Here is a 15309-nt window from a genome sequence, read left to right on the forward strand (position 1 = left end):
TAATTTCAAAGAAAGCAGCAAAATTCGTAAATGTTGAAGCTTCGGAGCTGCAAGGCATGACTGTCGTACAAGTGAGAGATTTAGCTAGCTATGAAACCAGTTTTAATCAACCATTTACTACATAACGAAATGCTTGTTTCAAGCACGAATATGACAGTTGATTTCAATTCGATTTTAATATTTGACTTGCCGTTTTGAATATCCTTGGAGTTCGTTTTGTTTTGTAATTTTACTTTTTGATACGTTTTGTTTTATTATAATCCTATCAAGACAAGAACTGTTGTTAATTTTCGTTCTTTTGAAACTCGATGTTGTATGTTTTCCTTTTTTTTTTAATGGTGAAGTTCAATTCATTCCATCGAAAATGTTACGTACGCCATCACGAGTTGGTAAACAGTTAAGGAATATATCCGCTTCACAGATGACGACGATGTGTTCAAATTGTCGTTACCCAGCGCAATCCCTTCCTCTCTTCATCGAATAAGATAAAGCCGTATGACCGGATTTGTACTGACAATGTGCAACACGACGGCTGCCACATGTGGATCAGAATATGCTCATCCTTCTTGAACACAGGAGATCAACTCCGGTATTGTGTGTGGTTTGTGTTACTAGACCTCAGTTTTCTTTGTTTTAATTTGTTTACTCTTCGTATTTTCGTCGTTTTCCTGAGTTTTTTCACATGATATTGTCAATGGGATAAAATACGTGTTGCAAAATGAGAACATTGTGGCAGTATGTTAAGGTTTTTTTCACAAATGCAAGAAGTTTGAAAACAAAAGCAATTACGTAAGACGAAATTTAAATACATAATCACGGTTTCTTTAAGAGATAAAGGCTTTGTGAATATAGAACGAACACATATTCCTTTATTTTTTTGAAACTTTGTGATTTCATCAAAATTATTTCTTCATACCGTCAAAAGAATGTTCAATAAAGAAAACAATATGTGGATGTAAAAAGAAAACTACAAAACGAACAAAAACTACGATTAGAAGAAAAAAGAAAACACCATATACACCATATACATGTATATTAGAGAAGAAAGACGGGAACGTATTTTATTGACCTCATCTTTCATGAATGCAAACTACTGTTTAAAGACCTATATAAAGGGGGGTTGGAGCTGAACGACAGGAAAACTATGCACATGAAAAATAGTTATATTTACATAATTCTCAACATTCTCATAAAACTTCGAGATACTACCCTCACTGGGGTAAAGCTGATGACCGTAACTGCATTCACGGTCATCCCAAGATGTCAGCTGAAAAATTAGGTCAGTATTTTTATTGTCTGTTAAAGTGTTTCTATATCATTTTCTTTACAAATCATACATTGAAACGATGTAAATTTATAAAAGAATCACTCGAAAATCACTAATTACTTCCGAGAAATGTGCATGAAACGGGAAATTCGATTTGAAAAAATCGTTAAGATGACCGTAAATCATAATCAAAATATTTTCAAGATGACCGTAACATAAAACAAGGATGACCGTAATTGGTAAAATGATGACCGTAATTTCGAAAGGATGACCGTAATTACGAAAGGATGACCGTACCTTTAATAGTATAACCGTCATTTCTAAGAAATATCCGTATTTGTATTACCTTTTTTGAATCAAATAATTAATCGTATTGGTGTAAGACGTATTTATAAGACAACATTATCCTAAAGGTAGACAAAAATAAGACGTGCTTCAAATACATGGTTCGTCATATGTAGCATCCAACTACAAGCCAAAGGATTTTTTTTATTTCTGAGATTCCTATTAATTTTATATAATAAATACAGCTTTTTAAAAATGCCAAAAAGGCAACGGATGAACACCCATTTATATTATATCGTTTCAACTACCATTGCAGATGGTTTTTTTTTTTATTTCAGATACGTACATGTGTTATCAATTTTCCACTTGCAAGTTCACCTCATCTAGTGTAGACAGCATTTTAATACACACTATAGACAATCATGTTGGTCCACAAACATTTAGTTTTAGGAAGAAAGTTTTGGATGAAAACACTGGTCATACTGCATATCGGTCCGTACATTTCGGAGTTGAAGTCACAAAACTTAAAATGATGTTAGGAAAAGGTTATAAGCCAAATATAAATTTAGAAGAACAAACCATATCTTTCAAAAGGTGTTCCTCAAATTTGAAAGTGAGTGACGATTATATCGAAGAAGGGTGTCAAACGGAATTAAACAATGAACTTTATGATATATTGCCAAATATTGAAGCAAAACTAAAAGAGATTGGGAGATACGAAGACTTCATTTCCGTATTGAAATCCATATCTAATGGAATATTAACTGAAAATATTGCTTTTCATTTGTTACTGGATGTCGGAAGATTCTATTCCCAGTCAACAATATACTCTACAAGATATGTTCCAGAAACGCTGGCATTCTGGATTACTATTAAAAAACTATTCAAGGGTAAAGGAGTTAACTTTTTTAGAGGTTATAAAGCACAAGGAATATCCGCTGAAAACACACCAGTCAAACCAACTGAATGCAAAATAAATTTTGCAGTTCCATCGGATCCAGTATTGTCAAGAGAATGTGTTAGTTTTCTGGCAGATGCCGAAAAAACTGAAATGTTACATACATCACTGGATGCCTTCACAAAGAATAAAACTGGTCAAGATGTCAAACTGTCGATAGATGGTAAAAAGTTGGCATGTGGTTTAGGTGTACTTGGTGATGAAGATTTGTGCGGGTTTGAAAATCCCCCAACTCTGTCTGACCGTAAAACAAATCTTGAAATAGAACTAAACACTCTGAAAGAAGTAAAAGACATCACAGAAACAAACTCAATAGATAACACAATAAATATTACTGATTTAGACAAGGACAATATTTTAACAATGAAACAAGCAATTCTTATATCGATCACAAACCTAAGCATCCGCATTAAAGACTTAAGGGAGCTAATTGTGAAAAAGAAGTTAGGATTGACAAACCTGATGAAACAAGTAGAAGGTGACTGGAAAGATAGTAAACTCGCACCAGCGATAAGTTTTTGCAAGACAAAAATTATTCACTCACAGTCAACAATAAAGGATCTGTTAAACTGTATTGACAATCTTGGCTTTGTTGTTGCGTGCATTAATGGCACAGCTGCAGACTATGTAATAGGATGTGGGACAAAAGTTCATCTAGATAATCAAACTAATTATATATGTTTGAAGCATCTTACAACAGACCTCGAGATAAATGCCGAAACGTCAGACAGCATAAAACAAAGAAGTGATAACTGGAAAAACTTGAGAGCAGGTAGTCGAGTAACTGGTAGTACATTGTTCCGTGCTATAGGATTGGGCACTCTGAAAGAACAGCAAACACATTACGACAAAGTGTATCGTGGTGTTGAAGTTCCGGTGTCTTCAAAACTGCAGCAGCTTTTCGATTACGGTACAGCCCAGGAAATAAATGCAATAGGAACACTAGTTGGGAAGATCATACCTGTCTACTTTCCTCAGTTGCAATATAGGGAAGATGGTTGTAAGATTCTTCCGATTGGAGATTCCTATGCCATAATTAGTGGTGATGGCAGTGGTATTGATCATATGGGTGAAAATAAAGTAGCATTTGAAATTAAATGTCCGATTCCAAATAAGGAAAGAACTACTGATTTACACTACGAGATACCCGTGTACTACTCAACTCAAGTTTTAAGTCAACTGAAAGCCAAACAAAGTTTAAAGTTCTGTTACTTGAGTTACAATCCAGGAAGCACAACCTTCATTGAAGGCACTATGAATGATGATTTATGGGGTAAGGTATGGGATTCTACTTCGGAACTGTATGGTAAAGTGGATGCAACAAGGCCTACGAGAAATAAACCAGAACAGAAAGAGTTGCTAGCCGATTTGAAAGAGTATGCAACAACATCTTCATTCGTTGCCGAGTTTCCTTCGTTGTTAAGCGTCCAGTGTAGTTGTGAGTCTACTGATGATTATGATAATGTATACGGATATCACACTAAAGACGACAGTATGACGACGTTGCCGTCATTGAACACTTCTTTGGACACACTTACAATTGTAGTGGATAAAACGTGTACTGCGTTGAATGATGCCTACCAAACTTTGCGCAAGCCAGCAAAAGAGATTTTGCTGACTGTTGTTTCCGATCTTGAACGCAAGACCTCTGATGACTTTGACACAGCAAATTATGCAGTTCCTATCCAATATGCTCTTTCTGGATACAGTCTTTCAATGTGTTGTGTTCGAAAATTACTAGACATGTCGTTGGTAGAATGTTCAAATCGAAATTTAAATGTTAAGGCAATCGCCTTCGATGGGCAATTTCTTGAGTTGGCGGTTTCCGACGACTGTGGCCGACCTCTTACAATCTGTCGTTTCATGAAGCAGTTCTGGGATCAGGTAAAAAGGACCGACAAAGCTATTAAATTGACTACTTTATTGAACCTGAACAAGTTGCCGTCTATATCAACGTCTAAAGATCTGTTTGAACATTTTGATATTCATAAATCTGCAAACTCAATGATAACAATAAGTAAGAAAGAAGAAGTAACAAAAACTCTATCTGGGAAGAATATCAGCAAAGTAATTCAGGCTTCACAGTCAAAAGTCAAGAATGTCGAAACAGAAATAGCATCAGATGATAACCTAAAGACTGCCCACCTGGATATTTTGCAATACATTCCGATTGAGATTGTATCCGAATTGGATGAGTCCATGCTCGAAATTCTTAGACAACCATGTAAAGCTGTAACAGATGATGCAAATAACAATGAGATATCACTTGCAAATGAAACTGACTACAAACCAGAGGATATTGACTTTGAAACGTTAATAATATCGCTGATTGCATCATCAGATGAGGGGACAAAATGGGTGCAAGTCTCGTTTGAATGTTTCAAGCAATGCTTTGCAAATGCAGAGACTATAAAAAAATCCTTTACGTCAGCAGAATTGAAAGTAATTGCAGGTGTTACCGAGACTCTGGTGTTATATTCAAAGATGTTGAAACCAGCATTAGTAAAATTAGTGTGCAAGCTATATGGCGATGGGTCCAATACATCTCCTGTTAGAACAACCAATCCGAAATCATTAAAGGCACTCGTTATGTACAAGATAAAGAAATGGCCAATTTCAGCAGTTAATGTTGCATTTGCACAATTAAACTTTCGAAGTGCACTAAATGAATGGGAAAGTGAAAACCCTTTTAATGGGTCATGGAATATGGAAACGGAAAATGGACTACAATATGAAATTCATCGATGGTACGCACAACCGATGATAGCAAAGGGCCAAATGATCCAGCCTATTATAGATCCTCATCATCTGTTTGTCAATAACAGGGCAAGATGTTGTTCTAAAGGTATTTCTGGTATGGGAGTCAGCAGTGAAGCTTGGTGGAAAGTAGCTGGGAATTGCACAGAAAACGGCACAGGTCTATCATTGGAGATAGCTAAGGAACTTCGTGACAGACAAAAAAATTCCTATGCGCAGACCACTTTCAGCGAAAAAGTACAATTTGAAATGATAAAAAATGGAGATTATACAGAGGCTGAATGGTGTAGACTGATTCGAAATTGGTATGCAGCTATCGATGAGGGTGGTATGTGTATAGAGAAACGTATTGAATGCTTGCTAGCGATGAGGGATAAATTACTGCCATATTTACATGTTGGACACTTTCCGCCGCCAGGAGCATATGTAGCCTCTCTTCCAATGGCCCAGTTTGAAGGGATACTGAGCAACATTGACAGGCGATTGCAGCTGTATGGAATGGTACAAGAAGGAAGTTATAACCAAAGATCTGTTACCAGCCTGGACTCAGAAACATTTTTTTCAGGGTTTCAGGTAAATATGAAAATTATGTTTAACTGACATTAAAAATTAAAATTCATGACAACTGCCATTGATCATACATTGAAAAATGAACAGAAAACATTGTTATGGACTATATATATGGCTAACTTTAATTATTGTGTACGATGATTTGAAAATGAGCCGTTGATCATGAGACATGTAATCTTTAGTCAAGTTTGACGAATTTGCTATTTTGGATTATAGCTTGAAAATATTATAAAAACAGACTGTTCAATATTCGATTGGTTAATATTGAAATGATCAGCGTACGGTTAGTATTTGGATAAGTATTGTGTAACCATTTACTGAAGATTTCAATAATTATAAATATCATATAAAAGTACTTCGTTATATTTAGATAATTGTTTTTAATGGACAACTTAATACAAAATTATATTTTTTTAGGACTATGATCCAAAGGGGACTGGTGTGTTGAGACCAGATGATATACCAACAGCTTTAGGTGCAGCAGTGTGTTTGTTCAGTCAACGAATGGATTCTAACAGGTGATCTAAACGCTATAATGTGCTCAGTTTTATCGTCAAATGCACTATTGTCTCATATATCTCAATGATGAAATAATTTTGTATATTTTTATTTAACCATTTATAAATTTTTCTCTGTTGATAGATTTATTAGACCATGCTTGTCGTTAATCTCTCTAAATGTTCAACTATTCAGTGCTTATTATGTACATTATACTAAATATCATATTTGAATTATTTAAATTGTAAATTATAGGAAGATCTACTCTCAGGCACATGATTGTCTTATCTTCATTTTGGTGTATATTTTGATAGTTGTTAATTGTATTTGCAATACTATGAACAGCATTCCCTGTCATTATATTTAACATTTCATTGTAGAAAATTTTATATGAAGACCTCCAAGAAAACAAGAGTTTATCCAGAACAAAGTCTCAGTCAAAACTGTAGCGCCGATGGAGAAATGGAAGAAACTGAGTTTTACAACTGTTTCAATACTCGTACCATTAAAATAAAGTAAGTCAGGTATATGACAGGAGTTATCCATTCGTTTGATATTCTTGAGCTTCTGATTTTGCCATTTGATTAGAGACTTTCTGGTTTAAAAAACCTCAGAGGTTTTTTGTGATTTTCCTTTTACTACATTTCCGTATAAACTATCCGTATGATGTGTTATGTATGACAATGTATGCAGTCCAAAGTTAAAACACAAAATCGATGTCAAGTGTACAGTAATTGATTGCAATGATATTCATAGGCAAAATTGAGAACTAAAAAGTTTTGAAGTTTTTGAACTTCATTAGTCATTAACAGAATTGTGTACAAGCGGATAACATTTTGTCAGCTGGTGATCGGATTTACTTATTTTCTATTGAAATGGGTATTAATAATACTGCCATTAAACTATATGATTGATGTAATCGAATGAAATAATATTTATCCCTCAAATGTATGATGTTTTTATGTATATTACAGATCAAACCATTTTGATCTCCCTGAAAGAAAATCTGTTAATCCCAAAAGAAAATGTGGAAGAATTTCTTCATTTGGTGTCCCTAGTAGAGGCGCAGAAGAAGCACGATCTCACCACAAGACAAATGAGGAAAAGATATTAGCGCATAGACGATATGGAATTTCTGATGACAATATAGATTAAAAAAAATTAATTGCTGCTGTCCAATTGAATCTGGAATGAAAATTAAAAAAAAAACACACATGTCAATTTCGTTATCTGTTATTTAATGCATATTTTATGTACATTATTTAATGTTTTTTTGTCATGTGTCTCTTATAATTGGATCTGTATTTATATGAAATGTTACAGATTATACACACTAAACACTTGGCCATGTGTTCTGCCTGTTCATGTCTTCTTAAAGATCTTTTATAAGAAAAGCTGGTTCCACACTCCTTGCATGCAAATTTCTGTTGTAAGTGTTTTGCCTTGATGTGTATCTGTAGGTCCTTTTTGTGGACATAGTCCTTTCCACAATCCGCACACTTGTATTGCTTCTCCTGAAATAAATGAACAGAAAAATAAATTCAATATACAATGACAAATAAGACGATAAATACAATGTGGTTTGTTGTCGAGCATGCAATTTTGGTTGCAGAAAGCTCGGTATAGGGATAGTGATCCTGTGGCGGCTACGGCGGCATTAGCTCAATTCTTAAAAGTTATATATTTTAGAAGTTGGAAAACTTTGATGCTAAATACTTTGTATATAGATGCCTCATGTTACGACGTTATCGTCTCACATGTCCGTGGTCCTTTATCTCATTTTCATGGTTTAGTGACTATTTTAAAAAAAAAGTTAGGAATGTTTGTAATGTTAATTTTCTTTCTTATTATGGTCAACACGATAACTATATTTGGTATGTGCATACCTTGTAAGGTCCTCATACCCGTCAGACAGTTTTCACTTGACATTGACCTCATTTTATGTATCAGTGAATAAGGTAAAGTTCCATATTTCAGATACAATAAGCTATAAGTCTAGTATATTCGGTGTATGGAAGGACTGTAAGGTGTACATGTCTACTGGCAGGGGTCATAAGACCTTGACCTCATTTTCATAGTTCAGTGGTTATAGTTAAGTTTTTGTCTGTTTTTCTTATACTGTATGCACTAGATCTCCTATATTTGGTGTATGGGATGATTGTAAGGTGTACATGTCTAGCTGGTAGGTGTCATTTGACCTTGACCTAATTTTCATGGTTCATTGGTTAAGTTATGTTTTTTTTTATCCAATGCTATATGCAATAGGTCAACTTTATTTGGTGCATAGAAATATTTAGGATGTACATGACAGTCTCGCAGGTATTTGCCTTGATCTCATTTTCACAGTTCATTGCTCAGTGTTAAGTTTTGTGTTTTGGTCTGTTTTTCTTTAATTATATGCATTTGGTCAAATATATTTGTTGTATTGAGGTATCAAGCTATACATGTCCACCTGGCATGATTCATCTGACCCTGACCTCATTTTCAGGATTCATAAGTCAGTAATTAGTTTTCATGGTTAAGTCTGTTTCTTAGAAAGTATAAGCAATAAGAAAACTATATTCTATGTATTGAATGGTTGTGAGGTGTACATGCATATCTTGTTTGGATTATATGACCTTGACCTCGTTTTCTTGGATCATATTAAGTTGATGTGATAGTTGTAATAAAGTTTTGTATTTAGTATAATATCAATGAAGAGTAAAGAAAGTGAGACATTTCAGCGTGTGCACTCTTGTGATAATAATATATGAATTTCGTCGTAAAGACATTACAATAAGGATTAATGTCACAAGTACTGTGCTCCGTTTTCTAGTTCGAAGTTCCAAGGTTTTGCTAACTATTGGTAGCCGCTTTGTGTCTTACGTAAGTTTCCATGTTCATTTTATTTCATGTCGTTTAGGTTCCAATAGTTTGCATTTTCTATACACTCAGATGAAATTAATTTGTTCAATGTGAGATTTAATTAATCATATAAAGTTTACCTGCACATGATTCAAAACATGAGATCGAAACAGAGTCCTCGATACATATTTTTTAGGACATTGTGCACAACTGAAAGGAGGTTCCTCATGTTCTCTTTTCTTATGGACTCTTAAACCCTGCGTGGTTTGGTATGTTTTCCCACATTTGTCACATTGTTGAGTCGCTGAAATAACAAAATATTGATTTATTTTTTATATAACTTTAATTGTTATTAAAAATATTCTGGATTGACCACTTATGCAATACTGAAGAGTTATCAGTCAAAATTTGAATATTTCGTATTCACAAAACCCTTGATTGGTTATACTTTAAGTTATAAAGATGTCTGTTGTCATCAAATAATTTATATATTTCTTTTAACTCGGGATTGTTTTAACATTGAAGTGAACGGACGTTGACAACGACCTTGCTGAAAAAAATCTTGAGAGTTCAATTTCAGTTTGTCTTTTACTTTTACTATTTTTTATTGCTTTCTATGTAATGTATTGCACGATTGTTTGTTGTTTGCTCCATGTCCAGTGGGAACTATCTAAAGCATTATCCGGACAAGTATATTATTGTTATTTGACAGTTTCCAAATACACCTTACCAGTGACCGTTTTTTCCAAAGGGGTACTTGCACTCTGGGTTTCAGGGTCAATAATAAGAATTGACCCGTCGTGACCTGATATATCCTTTCCTGTAATATATAAATGATAACTAAGTCATAGCTGCAACAATGAAAGAATCAAGAAAAAGATAATCATGAGATTTTTAATAAAGTTCCAGATTTTTATTTTTCAACAATAGATTTATCATTTTTAAGTTGTGATCAGAGACCTTAACATTCTCATTACTTTCAGCAAAAAAAAAAAAAAAAAAAAAAAAGTAATTTGATTTGAAATTTTCCTTAGATGAATATTAAAAGTAATCGATTATGTTATTTAGTTTCATCAGAAATATCAATTATGGACTATGTTTTCTTAACAAACGAAACAAACAAAACAAAACAAAACTCAAGAATAATGAATAAAAAACAACATTAAGGTAGCCAGAGGGTCACTTACCATGTTGCAAATGTTATACCCTTGGACTACCTAAAGTACATTTCCATATAAAATCCAGATGATTTTAAATTATAGTCTGACTGAATAACACAGTTGTTTGTTGTTCAGGGGTGAACGAATTTCTAGAAAAAACATATTTGAAAATTTGAAAACTTTTCAGGTAATGGAACGATCATTTGATTCTGAGTTGAGTGCCAGGCCAGGCAGATTCGATCATGTCAAAATGTTTATTTAAACAATTTTACGGTTCAGAAAATATATTTCAAATACTGCAAAACAATACCCATTTTTACTTAAAAAATACACGGAGATAAGAAACGATAAGCCTGAAATTCATTTTCAAATTTATCGAGGTTAGAAAAAATTTATGAAAAAGCTGTCAGCCCTACAACCCCCAACCCCCAACCCTTTCCCCTGGAGTTTTACCAAGAAATGTACTTTTCAAGAACAATGAAAATACAAATAGAACATAACTCATAAATGAATCTGTCTCGGGCACTTTCGCTATGACATGCATGAATCAAGGTTAATTCAAATCGTATCAACCGTATCATATAGGTTGACATATACGCATCTGCAGATTTGCCAATACACATTATGTGATCCCGAGCTTTAATTGTATATACTTTCAATTATGCAAATGGGCAACTTATTAATTTCTAATGCTAGTATTTAATTTTGTAGCTGTCTTAATTGTTGGAAAAGAGGGGCGAAAGATACCAGAGGAACATAGTGAAAACATATAATAGTCGTAAGCTCGGGATCACATAACAGTTTTTAGTATATCTGCAGATGCGTATACATACGTCAACGTTTATGATACGATTGATACATTTTTAAATGACCGACCTCTAATAGAAAACCAACAGAGTGATTCAAAATAATCACTTAAATCATGAAGTTTACATCATTAGAGTAATAACAATTGATAGCTAAAATAAAATTACTAAAATTATGAATGGATCATGTGTTCATAAGTGTAAGTGCCCAGACTATATATATACCATCAATACTGTCCAACGATATATCCTTAAAAAGTAAAATCATTTCATTGAAATAGAACAAATTTTTAAAAAGAAAAAAGAAAGTCAATTGATTAGTTGTGATCCATTGCATGTTATTTACAACTTAATATATAGAGAATTAATAATTTAAAAAGAACATCAAACATGTAAATATATTTCAATAAAATATTAACAAAAAAAAAGAAGGTTTTACTTACCACATCCATTGTCTCTGTTGATTGGTCTTCCATTTTATCTTGTAAGTAAAATAACAGAAAATGTTTTAAAAATACTCCGACCAAACTAGTGAAGGTGAGCTCCAGCAAAATAGATCTTAAAATAGTCTTGTATGAATAGCGAATTTCAAAGGGGAGCCTTGTAAATTGTATAAACAGAAAACAGAATTGTTTTTTTATATATCAAGACAAATCAAGATTTTATTCTGCTCCTCTGGAACCATACACATGGGCTCAATTACCGGATATTCATAATGTTTAAGGTTCATCTGAGGGAATTGAAAAATATGGCCGTTTTTACACACACATCTCTATCATAGTAAGAGAACAGACAAACTGATGCATCTAGGAAAGTATTAAAGCATGACAGGACCTTTAGATATGTAAAAGTTATATAAAGTCTATCATGCGGTTTGAGAAAAAACTAACTTAACTGGTTTTTGAGTTGCATTCTTTTTAAATATACAGAAGATAGCAAAATAAACAGACATACGAGTTTCATTTGATACGGTCCACTCAGTTACACAGTTAAAATCACCTATTGTTTGCAGGTGTCTATTGTCCATCTATTGTCCATTTAAATCAAAACTACTCACAACATCGATTAAACAAGTTACTATCATTTTCATATAAACTCAAAATACGCCAAATAGTTAAAAAGAACTTATAACCGAGCCCCTATTGCGACAAACTCAACAAAAAACAATGCATACAAATATGGATATTTTTTCCAATTGACGGTCATCCTTTTAAATTTAGTCATTCTTTATAAATTACGGTCATCCTTAACAATTTACGGTCATCATTTAACCAATTACGGTCAGCCTTGTTATGAATCGCTAATCCTGTTACGGTCATCTCGATTACGATTTACGGTCATCCTAGCGAATTTTTCAAATCCAAATTCCCGTTTTATACACGTTCCTCGGTAGAGATTTGTGAATTCCGTGTGAATCTTTTATAAATTTACATCGCATCAAAGTATGCTTTGTAAAGAAAATGATGTAGAAACACCTTAACAGACAATAAAATACTGACCTAATTTTTCAGCTGACATCTTGGGATGACCGTGAATGCAGTTACGGTCATCAGCTTTACCCCAGTGACCCTCTTCCATATTATATGTCATTACCATTGCATTAAGTGATTAGTGGTTTTGATTATCTAATTTAACTACGAACCCTTTAATATCTCTGTTTTTTCGAAGATATTAAGCATGTTAAGTGATTAGTTTTATAGGTTGCAGTTCTGTAAATTATATTGACAATGCATTTTCCGATAGGAACTCCCTTTGCGACTTACACTGTACCACTTTTACTATTAAGTTATGAAAAAATCATATCCTAGAATGGAAAGTTCATATGCACTACTATTTTTTCAAAGGTCAAAATATAAAGCTGTGTGGCATATTTTAAAGGTTTATATACCCGAACCTCTAAAAGTTTAAACTAACACTAAATTTCATAACTAACCCTACCTCAACTGTAGGGTTACCACATATTTCAATATCAACAATATTCACACTTATATTTACTGGTAACATTCCCAAGTTATGTCTCTATGAGATGTAACCTACAGATGAGAACTGGGAACCAGTATGTAAACAAAATTAATTATCTATGAATAATCTGAAATATTCCCAAAAGAGGCTTGGGTTGAGAAACAGCTGTATTTACAAAGTGCAACATAATGAGTTTGTAAATTTAGATAATAATTTGTATTATGATGAAGTTCTTTCTGTATAATGAAAGTGCAGGGTGTAACACTTTGTTAAGATGATATCGTTTTCAGCTTAAGGTCACTTTAAAATAACAATTAGCTTAGAGCATCACCGAAGAGACATTCATTCTCAACATTCTTTAAAAAAAATACAAGATACTAACCTCCTACATACCAGATGTCATTACCGTTGGGTTAAGTGATTGGTTTTAGAGTTTGTAAATTTAGATAATAATTTTTATTATGATAAATTTGTTTCTGTATAATGAAAGTGCAGGGTATAACACTTTGTTAAGATTATAGTGTGTATAGCTTAAGGTCACTTTAAAATTATTTTGTCCTCGAGCATCACCAAAGTGACATTCATTGCAAATCTGGTGCAGTAAACATATTACCGTTTCTGTTACCGGTATTTCATGACGTGACACTAACAATCTTATCAATTTCCTGCATTTTAAATTTCATTTTGTTAAAAGTCTCTACATATATGGCAATCATTAATTATAATGTGAAAGTGACTGATACGTCGTGTATTTCGCAACAGGTATCATCAAAAATAAAATGAATAAGTGAATTAAATTAAATTGCCTAACAGCTTATTGGTTATGTAGGTACAAATACTAAATGACGAAGGCGTGATAAAATCTTTCAAACAGATAGAATATAGAAAAGTTCTTGTATTACGTTTGTTAAATACATTTTCATAATCTAGTGTTTTTTTCTAACAAAATGAAGTCCTCAACAAAAACAACTTGTTATAATTAACTTACCAAGAATACATCTGTCATATTCCTGACTTGGTAAAAGCATTTCATTATGATGAAAATGGTAGATAAAACCCGGTTTTATAGCTAGCTGAACCTCTCAGTTGTATAACAGTCGCATTAAATTCCGATATTTAATATTTTAAAATATATCTTAAAAACTCCAAAATGAATTTAATTATACAATAGTGCATATACATTGTTTAGCTTATTTAGAATGACAGCTTCTCTGCAAATCTAGTAAAACTGTCCTTTGTGAGCGTGTTAAAGACCGACGCAATTCTTGTTGAACCGCTCAAGGCAGCCATGAAAAATGACGGACGCCGCAATGTGCCTGTCGGTTTTGCTCACCAAACAATTTTACTCTACAATGTATCATTTGGATGTAAAACTATTTTTGAGTGACTTTCATTCTTCTTGTGAAAGGATTATTTATCCTCGAAATATATATGTTTTCGTCAAAAATTTGTGACTGAAACAATAAATGTTGTATTAAGTTGTCTGGTAAGAGTATCACATTTCCGTCCTTTACTAATGTAAACGTTTCAACCTAGTAGTTAAAATACGCAACTTTCGATACATCAATTTTCACGAACTTTGTTTATACAACTCAACAGAACCTCAAAGATTTTGAAATTTTGAGTCAAGCTAATCAAAAGTTTGAATTATTTCACCTAAAGAAAATTCGGTGGTAATGTGAATAACTTCTTTCATTGTTCAATGCAAAAGTGATAATGATTAAGGTAAGCGCGCAAATAAATTTACAGAAGTTCTTCTTAAGGGCATACGATACAGTTTTGAACCTGTATTTACAAGTTGATGAAAATTTGCATATAGGCTATTTTTTACCTGATTAAATCAAATATGTCATAAAAAATATACCTTCATGTGCTACTTTTTGAGTAAAATGAGGTCGAAATTTTGTATATTTGCTCAAAATTCAGATTTGTGTCCGTATTTTCTTTTTCGAAAGAACGACGTAACTTTTTTGCTTTAAAAGATAAACACAAATTGTTTTTTATTAAATAATCGGTAATTTCTGTATTTTATAACTATCATTAAAAATTATGCAATTTTTATTCCGAAATAACTCTATATTTATCAAATGTTCATGAATAGAGGAAAAAACGTCATTTTTTGCTGCATGTTTATTAAAATTAAAAAAATTGCGCTATTTACAGTTTTATAAAATTTGGGTCACATAATCTCCTTGCAAAATG

The 15309-nt window shown here is 32.9% G+C and overlaps 1 protein-coding gene across 1 annotated transcript; it reads left to right on the forward strand.

Moving 5' to 3' along the window:
• Positions 1 to 1578: 1578 nt before the first annotated feature.
• LOC143068906 (uncharacterized) lies at positions 1579 to 7555 on the forward strand. The gene is made up of 4 exons (XM_076243270.1): positions 1579 to 5840; positions 6255 to 6355; positions 6716 to 6850; positions 7310 to 7555. Exons 1-4 carry the CDS (start codon positions 1869 to 1871, stop codon positions 7488 to 7490), a joined length of 4389 nt encoding a protein of 1462 aa, XP_076099385.1. The 5' UTR covers positions 1579 to 1868; the 3' UTR covers positions 7491 to 7555.
• Positions 7556 to 15309: the final 7754 nt, after the last annotated feature.

This window comes from Mytilus galloprovincialis, chromosome 3 (genome assembly GCF_965363235.1).
Source record: "Mytilus galloprovincialis chromosome 3, xbMytGall1.hap1.1, whole genome shotgun sequence".
Lineage (NCBI taxonomy): Eukaryota > Metazoa > Mollusca > Bivalvia > Mytilida > Mytilidae > Mytilus > Mytilus galloprovincialis.